This window comes from Trematomus bernacchii, unplaced genomic scaffold (assembly GCF_902827165.1).
Source record: "Trematomus bernacchii unplaced genomic scaffold, fTreBer1.1, whole genome shotgun sequence".
NCBI lineage: Eukaryota > Metazoa > Chordata > Actinopteri > Perciformes > Nototheniidae > Trematomus > Trematomus bernacchii.
Window position 1 is genome coordinate 88481 of NW_022987636.1, and position 17624 is coordinate 106104.

Below are 17624 nucleotides of genomic sequence, written 5' to 3' on the forward strand. Positions count from 1 at the left end.
GACAGACTGTAAATATAGGCTGATGACTGAAATACAATAATTATCTTAATTGATGGTAAAAAATGCAAAATAAGTCCACAACCGAGAAATAAAACTCAATAAAGTTGCATTGCCATTGTGCTCCTTCAACAAAAAACAGACAATTTAAAAATACATTAAATCCTTTTCCCATTACAATGGATTTCTTGTTTGATTAATATGTGCTTAATGTCTTCCCATTAGATTTGCCTGGTAAAAAAATAGTTTCTTCCTTCATATTCCTTTTAAGGAAAGGCAAATAAAAAAATAACTACATGAAACCAAGTGAGTGTAATATAATATCTGTATTTATGTGATGACAACAGATTTGTAAAGTTCAAGATCACCTGATACTTCACTTGGGTATTTCCATTTTGTGCAACTTTATTTTATTTATTTACCTTATTTTATTAAAAAGGTAATAAGGACATACGTGAAAACAAATACCATGACCTTTTTTCTCAAAACAAGTTTAACTGATCGATACCTCAAAAAAAAAAAAGAAAAGATTAACGTGGAAGAGCTGAAATATCAAGCTGTGTCATGTGACTGGTTACCACCAATCAGAGCCTCATAACAAACTGTTTGGCCACACCTCCAGGAAGTAAAGAGCACCTGACATGTCAGAAGATCCTCACATTCTCATGCATATATCTCAGCCACTTTCTGAGCTTTTAACTTCAGAAAATACTCGTTGTGTCTGTCCTGCGCATGTCTCATTGATATAAGTAGTTTCTACCCAGTGTCAGAAGTGTCCGGCTCCATGGCCGGTTCTGTCCCCACTGTGTCGGAGCTGTTCGCGGTGGCTCGGCGGCGGTACGAGCAGCTGTTCGGGGGGGATGCTCCGCTCATAGCGGTCTGTGCCCCAGGGAGGGTGAACCTGATCGGAGAGCACACCGACTACAACCAGGGCTTCGTGCTGCCGATGGTAACACCAGCACTGTTCAGGTCCCACATCACATCTGGCACGGATATATTTATGTTTTGTTTAGGACAAGGCCCTTAGACTCTACGTTCACTCTCAACTACACATCGGTAAATGTTGTGACAGACAGACAGACAGACAGACAGACAGACAATTTCAGAGTTTTGTCAACTTTTCAGAACTCTGGCCTGTATAATCCATATTTTGGAACACATTACATGGAAGAATAAAGACATATAGGCAAAGGATTATTACATTCCTGGGTTTATGGGAAACCCAGAAGCAAAATAAACAATATATTAATGGACTCAATAACAACTTGTATACTAGAAATGCAGGATATGCATACATACTCGAAAGGGAACAAAGACTGCTGACTTTGCAAATAACTTCATTTCAATGCGTCATATATTACAACTCTGCACTAAAACATCTAGAAGTGAGTAGGCCTATTTTGTTTTTACAATTTTAGGTGAAATGTGTAATTTGAATGATGGTAATGGTGCCCTACCTCTGGATTTTTGTAAGGGCGTTGTGTACCAGAAGCTGTCAGAAATGGACTTTTAACCTGTTAAGCCCGTGAGGACCCTAATCCGGGTCTGGCGGGTAGTTTTTTCACCAAACTGTGTCTCAGGGCTTCTTAATATTTAAAAACCTATTAATGTGTCATACTCACTTAACGGTTAGAAACTCAGCTAACTGAAGATATGAACCATTTTACCAAAACAAAGCACAAGTCTCACAAGAAGCGTCTAAATTAGCCCTGAGCGAAAAAATGCTAACGCACTTAGCACAGAACTCAAGGTAAAAATACCCTTATTACTTATCGTAACTGCACATACAAGATATCCGATTAAAGCTGAGATTCCACAGATTCTATAGGTATTAGTATCATCACTGAGCGATCAGAATTCGCGACAGGGGAAGCAAACACGGAGCATTCACGGAGATATTCTCACTTTAGCTGTTGGTTTCTGATCAAAAGTCATGTTCAATGGCATTAAAACGATAAAAACGCGGCTGAAGGTTAATCCAATGTGTCTGTGTCACTTATTAAAATTATTGATAATCCATAATTCAATTTTTATGTAAAAATCTGAGATTTTAAATTAGCTGCTAATGGTAGCCACCAGAGTGTATCGCAGCTTCCGGTTCCGGGGCATTCTGGCTGCGCAGCACTCATTCACCAATGGGTAATGTTTAGATGGATTTTAGGGACTTCCCCTCGATTCTATTGGCTCTAACGGTTCAAAAGAGGTGTCAATCATCAAAATCGAACGAGGGGGGCCAGAGATATGGAAAATCCACCCAAATGACCCCAGAAGTGGGTTTTCTTTCTCTAAATCTCTCTAAAAAGGTCAAATTTCACTTGTTTTGCATCAATCTTGATACAGGGTACTTATTATATGTTATAGTTTGGATTCCTAAAGCTTTTAGTCTACTATCCCATCATTCAAGGGTGGTTTTCACTATAAGTAAAAAAAAAATGTGGACGGACACTATAATTTACGTTTCTTTACTATGTTCAATCTGAATTTACATTAAAATAAAAAAAATCTATATTGATTCTGACTTTTTTACATCCAACTCACAGGTTTATCATTGCTTTGAGAAAAAAGATTATGCATTCACCCCTTTTAGAAGTGTAGATATAGTCATTTGTTCTGGGAATGTCATTTTCGTGCCTGAGACCTGAAAAACAGGCTCAGGGTTTAACAGGTAAGGCTCAAGGACAAGGCCTAACTCCACTGTTGGACACTCAAACCGTGCACCCTGCCACACCTCACTGACTGTCTGTGATGTTGTATTACCAGCAGTCTTCCTCTCATCAGTAACATCAGCATACTCCCTGATTTTAAAAGAGTTTGGCTAAATATTTCCTCTCTGTGTTTGGTGACTCAGGCACTGCCCCTGGTGACTGTGGTTGTAGGGAGTCAAACCTGTGGCCGGGATGTTACCGTGGTAACAGCGACTGAGGATGCTGATGAGCCCCACAGAGTGGACTTCAGCCTGCCTGCTGATGGGGCCCCGCTGGCTCCAGGGTTACCCTGCTGGGCCAACTACGTGAAGGGTGTTATCGAGCATTACAGGGGTACACAATGACTGCCAATAGCTAGAAAACTTTACCTGGGATTTACCGTAGTTCAAGGAAAATAAATAGAACTGATAATAATACTACAGGAGTTTGTCAGTGAATGAGAAGACATGTACTGCAGGAGCATGTTGATCTCGTCCTGCTTTGGTTGTACTTTGCTTCAACGTGTTCTTTCTCTGTCTGCAGCTCCTCCTGTCCCGGGGTTCAGGGCGGTGATAGCCAGCAGTGTCCCCCTGGGGGGGGGCCTGTCCAGCTCTGCCTCTCTGGAGGTGGCATTCTACACATTCCTGCAGCAACTCCAGCCAGGTGAGAGTCTGAGATCAGAGACAGAGCAGTGTGATGGAGCTGCACCAGATATCCTTCCAGCATCTGTGCAGTAGTTAGACTGAATGCAATGTGACTCAAACACACCATGCTGCAAATCTGCTGCTTGATACAAAATGGATCGTGCACAGCTCCATTGTTGTAGATTAACTTATCTACACAGAAGTCTTTCTGATAGAACATAAGGAAGTTTGTAGGCATTTGGTCAACATTCCTGTATTTTCTATTTTGCAATATTTATTGCAGAGATAATAATAATATCATTTTTTTCCAAAATCAAAATCAAAACCAACTCTGATATTCAGTGCAGTCAGGGAGGATTCCTAATCATATCAGAGATAGAGGGTGTACAGAGATTTGAAAGGAAAACCCAAAAGCAGCAAACTGATTTATTGGTGTAGACTGACTTTGCAATGCTACAGTTTTTGGGCCAGCGTGCCTTTATTGGAGATCTTAGAGTGAAGGGGGAGACAGAGGGGAGGACATTGCCTGAATTGGCCCGCTGGGGAATCGAACCGGCCTACCAGGCAGCGGTGACTGCATTGGGCCGCCGCCTCTAAACCCTAGGCTATCCAGCGGTCATATAGCGATATAACAGTTTTGAAGTTCTGCTGCAGTTTATTCTTTAAATAACTTTATTTCTAGTTGAACTTAAGGTATACAGGCCAGGATCTCTTTTATTAAAGATGAATCTTTCTTGATCTTTCAGATGACGGAGACAAGGTTTCCAAAGCGGTGGCCTGTCAGCAGGCAGAGCACTCTCACGCTGGAGTCCCGTGCGGCATCATGGATCAGTTTGTGTCTGTTCTGGGCAGGGAGGGCCACGCCCTGCTCATCGACTGCAGGTACTTTAAACAGGGAGATGAATCCAACATGGAGATTACTTTTAGTCTCTTCTTGTTTAAAATGGTCTTTCATAGACAGAGGAACTACATATTTACATCAGGTACTTGTTTGTGTTTGAACATGGAGAGTTGTAACTGCAACGCCAAAAAGTTCACTAAACAAATCAATACAAAAGTTTTATTTTGAGTTACTATTTTTGAGTTAGCATTTTAGTGTAAGCAGTCTATAAAAAGCTTCACTATAGAAGAGAAAGTGATAATGCGGTGTGCTTCTTCTGTTGCTCTGCTATAGAAAAGAAGCTCGTCAGTGCAGACAAGATCAGGGATGGAAGTTTTGTGAAAGCAGGGTTTAACAACTGGCGAAAGGCAAAATGTAGGGAGCATGAGAAGTCCCATCAACACACAGGCCGTCAACAAACTGGCACATTAAAACGAACACCGATGAATGCACTGCTCTCACAAGCTGTTGCTAAAGACCCGCACCTGCACCTGCACCCGCACCCCCAACTCTGACTGACTTCCCGCGTCCCTGTGTTTGTACTCAGGTCCCTGGAGGCCACCCCTGTCCCTCTGGCAGACCCAGGCCTAATCATTCTCATCACCAACTCCAACGTGAAGCACTCTCTGAGCAGCAGTGAGTATCCCCTGAGGCGCCGGCGCTGTGAGGAGGCCGCCTCCGCCATGGGGAAGAGCAGTCTCAGAGACGCCACCATGAAGGACCTGGAGGGTGAGGAGTTTAGTTCTTATTCTCCTGAGCTAAACCTTGATATTCCACTTCCTTTTTATTTCCCCTGTCCTGGGTTAGCATCCTGCCTGATCCTATCCTCTTCCATTCCAGTGATGTCATTCTGTCTTGTCCCATCTTTCACTGCCCTGTCTCCTCTTGTTTCGTACAGTGTTTTAGTGCTAGACTGGCTCTGTGCAAAGTAAAAAAACACAACTCCCAACAAGTCATTAAAACCTTTTCATTTTTTTCTGACGGAGCCAGAAATTCCGTTTTAGCCTCCAGGCTATTGAGCGTGTAGACTCTTTTTATTTGACTGATAGCTGAGTGGACAGTGTTGTGTGGATACAAATCTAAACCGACTTCTTCTTATAACTGCAGCCTGTAGTCCGAGGACAGGAAGTGAAATGTCAGCAGAGGTACATTTTCTTTCTAAAATGACATACTTTTGAAGCTGCTCAGTTTAGCTAAAGCTGAATATATAACTAGCTATATAGTGGCAGTAGCCAAGGCACATTTGTTTTTTAGATTTTTGTCTAGCAAGACAATGTGCAAGAGAAGTATTTCAACTTGTAGACAAAAAGGAACCATTAGAAAGCATGTTCATGTGTTCATCACTTTATGGTTACAGCTGGTTATGTGAAGCGTATTTTAATAACTTCATGAACTTATGGGTAGCTCAACTGATTTTGACTCTTGAATGATTTGACTGATTATTAATAGCACCAAAAATACAAACATTCACTAAGGACTATAGAAATAATTGCATGCTTTGCATTACATCTAAGAGTGCATATGTTGAATGTACTTTGTTACATTCCACCACTAATAATCAGGGTTTGATGCAGGTAAATCTATGTGATGAATAACTATTGGGCTACAACTAATGGGCCGCAATCATTATTGAAGTTCCAGCAACTAATGCATGTCTAGGAAACATACTGTGTGAACCATGGCCTTAGCAAAAACAGCGTTTCCTCAGCATACCTTAGCTGGTTTATTTGTTTTTGTGATGAAAAGCACTCTGCAATTAAAGGAATACATTTACAGAGGAATCGAGACACGGCGTCAGGACACAGGAGGAGGGGGGGCAGACTATCTGGGTTTTATGATGCAGTGGGCTGTCAGTTGGCTGTCAGCCGGCTGCCCTTCAATTTGGAGGGAGGAACCTAGGGTGCTACATTTCAAAAGAAGCCGTTTCCCTTTCCCAGATATTTACAGTACCAGTCAAAAGTTTGGACACACCTTTTCATTCAATGGTTTTTGTTTATTTTAATTTGTTTCTACTTTGTAGATTAATACTGAATACATCAAAACTATGAAAGAACACATATGGAATTATCTAGTTGACAAAAAAGTGTTAAACAATCCAGAATATGATTTATATTTTATATTCTTCAAAGTAGCCCCCTTTTGCCTTGATGACAGCTTTGCACACTCTTGGCTTCTCTCAGTCAGCTTCATGAGGTCGTCACCTGGAATGGTTTCCAATGAACACGTGTGCCTTGTAAAGAGTCCATTTGTGGAATGACTTGCCTTCTTAATGTGTTGAGACCATCAGTTGTGTTGTGCAGAGTTAGTGCACAGTGGAAAGCCCTATTTGACTGCTGTTGTAATCCATATTATGGCAAGAACCACTCAACTCAGTAAAGAGAATCATCATCACTTTAAGAAATGAAGGCCAGTCGATCAGGAAAATGTCAGGAACTTTGAATGTATCCTCAAGTGCAGTCTCAAAAACCATCGAACGCTATGATGAGACTGGCTCTCATGAGGACCCCCCCCCCGGGACAGGAAGAGCAAGAGTTACCTCTGCTCAGAGGATAAATACATCAGAGTTACCAGACTCAGAAACTGCTAATGAAAGCACCTCAGATTAGAGCCCACATAAATGATCACAGAGCTGAAGCAGCAGACAATCTCAGCATCCACTGTTCAGAGGAGACTGCGTGAATCAGGCCTTCAGGGTCCAATCGCTGCAAAGGTCCACTACTGAGGATGAACAACAAGAAGAAGAGAATAGTTTGGGCCAAGAAACACAAGGACTGGACATTAGACCAGTGGAATCTGGACTTTGGTCTGATGGGTCCAAATCTGAGGTTTTGGTTCCAACCTCCGTGTCTTTGTGAGACGCAGAGAAGGTGAGCGGATGGTTTCTGGATGTGTGGTTCCCCCCATGAAGCATGGAGGAGGAAGTGTGATGGTGTGGGGGAGGGCTTTGCTGGTAACACTGTTGGTGATTTATTCAGAATTCAAGGCACACTTAACCAGCATGGCTACCACAACATTCTGCAGTAGCCAGCTAAATAAAAATCATATTCTGGATTTAACACTTTTTTGTTTACTAGATAATTTCATATGTGTTCCTTTATAGTTTTGATGTCTTCAGTATACATTTACAAAGTGGAAACAATTAAAATAAATAAAAAACTTTGAATGAGAAGGTGTGTCCAAACTTTTGACTGGTAGTGTGTGTATATATATATATATACAGATGTAGCACTCCAGATAGGACTCCAGCTTACAGCTTCCTGCCTAAGACCTGCCTAAGGCTGGTGCCCCACGGGAACGCATACGGCAAAACGCATAGGATTAACGCAAACGCAATCGCCATAAAGCTTCCGTCCACACGCAATATACACCGGATAGTGTCTGTTCACACGAGACGGCTCCGTTTACATCCAACCGCTGGAAAAGCTGCAGTACATATGCCGAGCCTGTACGTAGCGCTGTAACTTCCTCCACAAAAGCAGCGAAGAAGAATGGTTGTCATGGTTGCCCTTCTGTTTATTCACCGTGGTGGGGGCCGAGGGAACCGGGCAGAGTTTTTCGCCGGTCAACGTGTGTTAAAGTTTAAATCTTCCGGACAAAATTATAAAAGTGCCGGTCAAAGGTCTTCTTTGTTATTTATTGAGCTTTAAAACAAATGAATAACGACTATATATAATAATAAAATACACGGAGCCTGTCCTCTCTTTTTCCTCCCTCTCTTCTGACAGCGTCAGTGTCTGTCTCATGTTTTGTAAATGATTACATGTCTTATTTAGCACAGAGTATGATCCTATCCGTGACATATGGATCTTAACAAAGATCCGCTATACAGTAGTACCAGACATACTGTACATCCAGTGTACTGTATCAAACTTTATTTCACATGAGCTCCAGTGTGGAACCCCACTGCACTCCCTGGTGGATCAATGATCCATTGCAGCTGGCTTCATTATAATTAAATGTATTTATCACGGGGGCGGTCTCAAGTCAAGCTGGAGGTTTTCTCTTGATCGAGGGCAGACCCCGTGCCGACCACCCTATCCCTGTAGCGTGCAAAACCATAAATAAAGAAAAAATAAAATTCACTCCAAAGTAAATCTGCCGCTGAGGCCCCAGAAGGCGAATCTTACGCAGGGAAATTACACTAAAATAAAAAGGTACATTAACAATAAACAAAAACAGTAAGAAAATAAATGTTTAACTATGAAATAATATGAATCAATATATAGCCCCAACAGTCCCTATCCTTTCAGAGGCCGGCGACAGAGTGGATGAGGTCACCGTCCGCAGAGCGCGTCATGTGATTGAGGAGATAGAGAGGACGGTCCAGGCTGCTGAGGCTCTGAGGAGAGGAGAATACAAAGTGTTCGGCAGGCTGATGGTGGAGAGCCACAACTCACTGAGGTACACCACAGCAGGTGTAGAGTCACTATTAGGACAGAATGTGGGAGGAGTGAGCTAACGTGCTGCCCCCCCCCCCCCCCCCCCCCCCCATCAGAGACCTATATGAGGTGAGCTGCAGGGAGCTGGATGAGCTGGTGTCTGCCGCCCTGGAGGTGGAGGGGGTGTATGGCAGCCGGATGACGGGCGGAGGGTTTGGAGGATGCACCGTGACCCTGCTGCAGGCTGGCGCCATCGACAGGACTATACTGCACATACAGGTCCACACACACTTTGACTCACACTGTGCACTGAAGAGATCATACAGCTCTGAAAAACATCAAGAGACAACTTGAAATTGTTCTCAAATCTCAATCACTACATGTACAGCAGCCATTCCATTCCAGTGTCTGTTGAATTCCAATACAGAGAAATGTTGTCAGTAGTTAATAGAATAAAATAAATACAAAATAATTTTACTCAAACACATACCTATAAATAGTAAAACCAGAGAAACTGATAATGCTACAGTGGTCTCTTAATTTTTTTTAGAGCTGTGTGTGTAATGTTTGTCAGTTATCAGGAATATTATCAATCAAATATTTGTTGTTTAAGGCTTTAACATTTTGGCTAATAGTTAGTTTGCTCTCATACTGGGAGTTAGTCGAAAAGAACAATATAAGCTTTATACATGCATTCTCAGTTCTTAAAAGTACTGTACTGTACTGTAAAAGTTTAGGACATATTGGGAAACTGCTGTATCGGGCTACCACCAACACAACTTCAGTTGCTTCTCACACTTGGGGATCATTCCATGTTACCATGTCTTTACACGAAACTTGAATTTTTTTTCTACAATATGCACAAAGATTGTGTTGTTTGCGTGGCCATTTTCAGAGAGTGGAGTTTATAGGGCCCTGGGACAAAGATGCCCTCACAACAAAAAACCTTTTGGAAAGTTTCCTTACCCTCGTATTGTGTTAGAAAGGGGCACTTACCTTTAAAGGGGCACTTACCTTTTGCGTTTGAGGGACATTTTTCTTTTTATCCAAAACAAAACATAAATTGCTGGTCCTGGAATGTAGCTAGCGCTAACCAGAAGGATGGAGGCAAATCTTCAATTGGTAGTGGAACAACATACTGACTGATGGTTGTAAAAGCCATCTGTGTGAACAGAAGCACTTCCTCTCTGTTGTTCCTGCTGGCCTTGCATTAGCATGAGCACAGCTACCTGAGTCAGTAGGTTATTTTCTCACATGTTCACTTGAATACTTTCCACTGTCTGGGTTTAGCCCGAGAGAATAAGCTGAAACATTGGATAGCGCAGTGTTATGTTAATAGTGAACATTCAGAGGGAGGGTTTACTGTCCTTATTAATCACTGAACTTCCTCACTCCTTCTGATATAACATCATAGATCAAAGACAAATAATGTTAACGTTACATCTACATTAGCTTACCTTTCATAGTTGTTAGCGATATCTTCTGCCTCTTGTTTAACATCAATTCCTCGTAATCCCATAATCAGTGGATAGTATGGAAGGGCATATGTACATCTTTATCCATACAATTCCATTATTGATTCTTCTTAATGATGCAATTCTTCATTGATTCTTCATCAATTGTGGCAGGTGATCTAAATCATCTAAGAACCGGTTCTCAACAGGAACTGGTTCTCTATTCCTATTTGTAGTATATTGTAGATCAGGGGTCACCAACCTTTTTTAGGATGAGAGCTACTTTCACAAAATAAAACAAGTCGTGAGCTACTTTTACTCCTCTTTTTATTGTTTTTTGCAGTGTATATATTTAGCACGTTTTAACATTATGATATGCTGACCTTTAACCTTTGTGTGCTGTTTGGGTCTGTGGGACCCGTTTGCAGTGTTTACTAAAAGAACATGTATTCAATTTAATTATTTTAATCTGCTTTATTTGGGGGTGGACCTCACCTCCTCTAGGGGGGTCCGGGGGGGGTGGACCTCACCTCCTCTAGGGGGGTCCGGGGGGGGTGGACCTCACATCCTGGAAGATTATTTTTAAATGTTAAAGTGAAATGCATCAATCTGGTGCACTTTGAGCACAACATGAATTGATGGAAACAGCTCTCAACACTCAAAGGGAGCTGTATACTTTTCAATAATCCAAACATCTTTAGAATATGATCACAACCAATAACAAATCATTTAAACTTGTTTATTCTTATCTTATGTTACCTAGTTAGCATTCTTTCTTTCTATTTATGCATATTTTACTAATCACTCCCCTTTCAAACTGTTTTTTTACTGTCCTATACACATTGGAATGATTTCTTACTTTATCTATATTAAATAGATAAAGGTGTGCTCTCTCTCTCTCTCTCTCTCTCTCTCTCTCTCTCTCTCTCTCTCTCTCTCTCTCTCTCTCTCTCTCTCTCTCTCTCTCTCTCTCTCTCTCTCTCTCTCTGTCTCGCTCGCTCATAGAGACTGTGTGCTCCTCCGTGGCGATGACGGCTTGCGTTAAAAAATAATAATAAACATATTTATAAAGTGGGGGGACACAAACGGGATTTCGAAAAGTGGGGGGGGACATGTCCCCCCTGTCCCCAGTGGAAATTACGCCATGCGTGTGTGTGCGTCAAGTGCAATAAATAAATATGCAAGTTGCAACACACACACAGTAAAGCTCTGCCCCTCATGTGCTGTATAGGCTGGCACGACTAGGCTGTTCAATGGGGCTGATGTGTTGTGTAGGTGCTAGTGGAGCCTCGCAGCGGCGAAACTGTGGCGCTTACACTGTAGGCGCCGCGTTTGTGCTTCAAGCGAGGCTCCCTCCGCAAAATGAGGCCCCATCCGCGAGGTGAGGCCCCACGCAGTCTGCGTGATCTGCGTGTAGGGAGGGGCGGCCCTGTATAATAACGTCATATTAAATGCAGTCATTTGGTCTTTAGCAACAGCTTGTGAGAGCAGTGCATTCATCGGTGTTTGTTTTAATGCTGCCAGTTTGTTGACGGCCTGTGTGTTGATGGGACTTCTCATGCTCCCTACATTTTGCCTTTCGCCAGTTGTTAAACCCTGCTTTCACAAAACTCCCATCCCTGATCTTGTCTGCACTGACGAGCTTCTTTTCTATAGCAGAGCAACAGAAGAAGCACACCGCATTATCACTTTCTCTTATATAGTGAAGCTTTTTATAGACTGCTTACACTAAAATGCTAACTCAAAAATAGTAACTCAAAATAAAACTTTTGTATTGATTTGTTTAGTGAACTTTTTGGCGTTGCAGTTACAACTCTCCGCCAACAGATGGGGGTGCTCAGCACCTATTCCTTCCAGAACTAGTGACATGAGGTAATGTTCCTTACAGAGACAGAACGTTTCTGAATCTACAGTAGGAGGCTCTTTATCAGTACAGCAACAGTTCAAGCAGATACATCAACTCATAAACAAGCTATATATTTGTGCGCTGCAGGAAACTGTTTTATTAATCATGAGCTGCGGGTCAGTGAATAAGACTTAAAACAGAAAGTAGTTCATTGCTATTCCTCTGTCTTTCAGATATTTGTTAGGTCTGAATATGTTACCCAAAAATGTTATACCTGTCTTATGTTAAAAAAACAAAACAATTCTCAACAAATATTTTGACTAGAATGATTTCAATAGTGAAATGAACACCGGTTCGGTCTCTGAGAGCACATGATCTCCAGATGATTTAGATTCTATCCTCTCATCCATCGCTTTCTTTTTGGAAATGGGTGTATTTTACTCTTGTGACTCAAAATATTACCCCTGACAGCAAGTAGATGATTTAGATCTCTATTTACAATTGAACATACTGTATGTTTTTTGTGGATGACATTCACACACACGCTGACATCCTGTCAAGCTCTCTGACTCTACTGCTGTCAGTTGAACTTTTTTTTAATACCACCTACTTAAGAAGATCATGTTTGTAGAGCAGTAATGAACTTGTTAAATATGGACACAATACAGGTGCAACAAAATCAGTTTTTCTGTTTAGTTGTAAAATGTACTTTTTCAGTTTTTATAATTCTGTTTTCTGGAAAGTTTCTGTTTTCCAAAGGGTATTTAAAATCAAAAGGGTCTGAGGCCATTGTTCAATTCTTCACCGTGGATAAATGGCACTTTCAGTCCGTCTGTCACTTTAAGGGATGCATTTCAGACAAATTGCTCAGTCCCCAGTGTCTTGCCCAGGCAGCTCCAGTGTGTGTGTGTGTGTGTGGGTGTGTGTGTGTGTGTGTGTGTGTGTGTGTGTGTGTGTGGTGTGGGTGTGTGTGTGTGTGTGTGTGTGTGTGTGTGTGTGTGTGTGTGTGTGTGTGTGTGGGTGTAATGTGTTTGTGTGTGTGCTGTGTGTGTGTGTGTGTGTGTGTGCTGTGTGTGTGTGTGTGTGTGTGTTGTGTGTGTAGTGTGTGTGTGTGTGTGTGTTGTGTGTGTGTGTGTGTGGTGTGTGTGTGTGTGGTGTGTGTGTGTGTGTGTGTGTGTGTGTGTGTGTGTGTGTGTGTGTGTGTGTGTGTGTGTGTGTGTGTGAGAGCTCGGGGTGGTCTGAGCCGAGTATAAAAGCGAGCTTCGTGAAGCCACAAGTGTCCAGTTATTAGCATGCTAGTCCGGTCACTGTGGCCCTCCTTCCTTTCTGCTCTCAGACTGTGGGCCTGCTGTTTGAGAAACTTCAACAAACATGTACATTTACTGCCGAAAATCACGGGAGACACCTGCATTAATAGGGATGACTTATTTGCATGGCAACAATGCGATGGAAAAGGGCAGCAACCTGTTATATGTTGTAACTCAGGTTTTTAAAGGGTTTTCTTCAGCTTTGCAAGCAGACTTGGCACGTTTCTTCACATCTTTCCTAACGTGGCCGTATCCTGGATACTACTCTGGCTTGCTAACTGTCAAAGGAGACAAGTCTTTTTTGGAAACAAAAGAAGCACTTGAAACCTCCACATCTCCCAGTCCTCAGCATTCCTGACCACAGCAGAAGGATCCTCCAACAACAGCAGAGAAACTCCACAGGACCACAAAGAGCCACAGCTTTCCTCCAGGATGCTCAACCTCAACTCATCGGATGAGAACAGCAACAGGAGCTCTCTGCAGGACCCGGTGTCTCTGAACGTAGGGGGGGAGATTTACACCACCACCCTGGACACTCTGACCCGCTGTCAGGACTCCATGCTGGGGGCCATGTTCACCGGGCAGATCCCCGTGCTGAGAGACAGCAGAGGAAATGTCTTCATCGACCGTGACGGGAAAGTCTTCCGGTACATTCTGAATTACTTGCGCTCCAGCGCCCTGGACCTGCCCCACGGCTTCTCAGAGCTGGCACTGCTGCGGAGGGAGGTGGACTTCTTCCAGATACGCCCCCTGCTGGAGGAACTCTGCCGCTACGAGGCAGCAGTGCCTCTCAGCCTCAAAGGAGGGCCCCTAGGAGCCATGATCATGGTCAATGTGGAGTCCAAGGTATGTTTTTTTAAGTAATAGCACAATTTCTGTTTGACAATACAAGTCAATGGGCCTCATGGTAGAACCACTTAACAAACACTGACACTTTCCTACAAACAGGAGGGAACAGGTTATGTTGCCACTTAGAGACATTGATCATGCAAATTATTACATCACGAAAGGGTTCAATTATTATTATAATTATGTTATTATAAATATTTACAAGAGGATTGTCCAGTTAAGAGAATTTGGCTAATGTGACTAAGAACACAAGTTCAAGTAATCCTTAAGAATAACAATTATCTTGTATGAGGCCCATTATTTGAGTTTTAATAAATGTTCGATAATGATATATTAATTAACATTAGTTTACAATAGACACAATTGTTATGATTCAGTGTTTCATCATAATAAGTGTAATCGGACTGGTTCCTGCCAGAATGATTTAAAAGCAATACACCTATATAGGGTTAGGTGATATGACAATATTTTTAATGGCATATATGCATAAAGATTTTTTTTATATCGATAAAATTGATTTCAAACAGGGAGCAGTTACAGCATTAGACTAGCTCCTCTGTTATTTAACTTTTGTAATGTGTGATCGGTCTCAACTAAAAATATTGATAAGAATGTTTTAGCGCCTATCATGGTGGCCTTCACCAACCTCAGGAAGTCTGGCAATGTTTACCATACATACAGTGTCAGCAGAGGGTGTTTGTGCATGACTTTGTACAATCAGAGACATGGACAGACCGGTTCTTTGTGTACACTCTGGATAATGTGCAGTCACGTATTTTTCCCTCTCCTTCCAGGTCCGCATTCTTCACTTTAACTTACGCCACGCGCCGGAGAACTACGAGCTGCGCACATGCCTAGTGGCAGCCTTCACAGTGGAGCTCTTCTGTACCTGGAGAGCCTTCATGGCCCTTCTTTGTGAGCGCTTCTCCTACAAAACCTCCAAAGGTCTCACCAGCCCCCATCCATGCAACCCGAGGCAGAACCGGCTGAAACTGGAGTGGGTGCCACGGCCTGAGGAGCTCCCGCAGGAGCAGTACGACAAGCAGCGCTACCAGGGGCTGACGGTGTGTAACGCCGAGGTCACGCAGTCAGGTGACATCAACGCGCACCGTGAGATCACAGACATGCAGGGCTTTGTGGAGGAGCTGCTGAAGTTGTCTTTGGCCGAAGGCTTCAAGGTGGATCTGGTGATGCCTGATCCTGTGGAAATCCTCAACTGCACCTCGCTTCGTCTTATCAAATGCTAAGATCTGCGCCAAGAACATCAAGTAAAAAAACACCAGAACATGCCAAGTGGATGAACTATGGTTTGATCTCTCTAGACACAACTGAACCAGTGAATCCAGTAGGTTAGGGTTGAGGTTAGCCTTTAGGGGTGTTTGAAATAATACGGAAATATATGTTTTTGTCGGTCTCTGTGTCTGTCACAATGTCACAGTGTTAACCATAATGGATAACAAATTGTGTTAAATCTGGGTTAGCACTTTCTTCTACGTCCAACACAACACTTTAGATCCACCTGTGAAATATATTGTTCATTTACTACAATATGTGAAGCACAGTATAATACAAATCTCATTTTGGGAAATATGCTTGTTCCCTGTTTTTGCAGAACATTGGGAGAGTTTGGTGAGAGGGCTGATAGCACTCTTTTGTCTTTGTGTGTTTTTCTTGAGGCCTAACAAATGTCTAATGTTGTTGTTCTACCTCCTGAAACACTTTGAAGCAGACATGGCGTAATTAGCTTGAAGTATTTCTCTCTGAACACAATGACTTTCTGGACCCTCGTCCCACCTTCAGGATGTCCAGCAGCCAGCGGACCCTTCGGTCACTGTGAACAGCTGATTACCAACAGATCTGAAGTCTGTTTCCAGGCTTTATGCTAAGCTGAGAAAATAAGCTTGCAACTCTTGCTCCAGTTATTACTAAGACAAGAGAGTGTCATCCGACTTTAAATAAGCAAATAAGTGTGTTTTCCAAAGACTTTGGCCTTGTATCCACACATGTTATCTCTGAAGCCACAGCCCCGATGTGTGGTTACACTTTTGAGGTAGAAAGCGTAGTCGCCACAGTACGCTCTAACCCCTTTTACAACTACAAATCCTACACCCTTAACATAAATACAGTTATATTTTGTCTCTCAGTTTTTATGTCACTGACATAGTTTTGATTTTAAAGGCAAAGTTATTGCTGGCCTTTTTCCATAGTTGATATGAATGGAAAAAATAAAATTCCACTTTTTGGGTGACTTTTTTGCCATGTTCTCTCATCAATCTGTACTTATACTCTTTAATAATGTGCTCACTCCTGGTGGGAGGGCTTGGAATGACATTGTCAGATGATTTATGGACGTAATGTGTAACTGTAGTTTGCTGCATCTCGGCCATAGAATGTATAAAATAGGTCACAGTTTAAGAGGAATTTGTCGGGTTGCAAATCAAAACCCTTTTTTCTCACCTTCCGTCCCAGGACTTTGAGAGATGCATGAATGTCTGCAGCTCTTCTGGATGGACAGTCATGTTTCATATTTCGTATTTACATTCTTGACAACAGTATGTTCAGATGCAGCTTTAATGCTTAACACTCACATTAGGGGGTTGTTTTTCAGAAGTATCATTGGGTTAATGTTCTCATTGTGTTTGTGTTGTATGTTTGTGTATTTTACAGGAGCGATACAGTGGAACCGCGACTTTCTACGTCACAACTCCTTCAGAGGGAGCTCGGGTCCTCAGTCTGCCCTGACCTTTATCAACACATCTCTGACTCATTCCTTTTTCATATATACAGCATTTCATATTTGGTTTTTCTTCTCAATTATCATTATTCAAAATGACATGTTTTGCATACAAAAAGTGCCTTCACAGTAAAGCATTTATTAGTGACTTTTTATTATGAGATTTTTGTGTTTGGGTAATTCAATGCTTCATCATCTTCTCGCTAACTTGCAGCAACTCTTTGTATCATCACGTCTTACATGTATTTTGAAAAACAGGCTGCTCTGGATGATGAAGGTGTGCAACTTTTTTATAATGACATTTTTCTTTGATTCATTTTGAATATTAACATATGTCGATATAATGTTGTGAAAGGGTCTCTGGTAGTGATTATTTTCACAGTCTGTGCAGGCTTGTTGTTTTAGTTTTAAAACTAAAATCATATTTGATTTGTAGTTTCAGCATTCTTATCAACTTTATTTTCAGCAGCAACATGCATCAACTAACCCACTGTACACTACCAGCTTTAATAGCTAGACATTTTTTCAGGAGTCTAAATAATATTGCAACACTTATCAAGAGGACTCGCACTTGTGATGATAATGTTGTCCTGTTTGGATGTGTAAGTAAGAAATGTTTTGATAACAAAAGTCATACATAAATGTTTGATGATGATGATGATGATGATGATGATGATGATCCTGTCCTGGCTGCTTCTTTTGGTTTTGGTTAATAAATCCTTTTAGTGTTTCAGAATATAATTTCCTTTCCTTCTTGAATTGTTGAATATTAGGTTTCATTCCAGACAGTTTGCATTTATGAAAATTAAATTAGCAATATCAATTAAGATTATTTAAATGTAAAAAAATA

The 17624-nt window shown here is 41.8% G+C and overlaps 1 protein-coding gene across 1 annotated transcript; it reads left to right on the forward strand.

Annotated features, from left to right (window-relative positions):
• Positions 1–597: 597 nt before the first annotated feature.
• On the forward strand, positions 598–17507 carry galk1 (galactokinase 1). Its single transcript, XM_034133128.1, has 8 exons — positions 598–946; positions 2846–3035; positions 3225–3344; positions 4072–4207; positions 4753–4934; positions 8456–8606; positions 8701–8863; positions 16708–17507. The coding sequence occupies exons 1-8, from the start codon at positions 782–784 to the stop codon at positions 16780–16782; spliced, it is 1182 nt and encodes a 393-aa protein (XP_033989019.1). The 5' UTR covers positions 598–781; the 3' UTR covers positions 16783–17507.
• Positions 17508–17624: the final 117 nt, after the last annotated feature.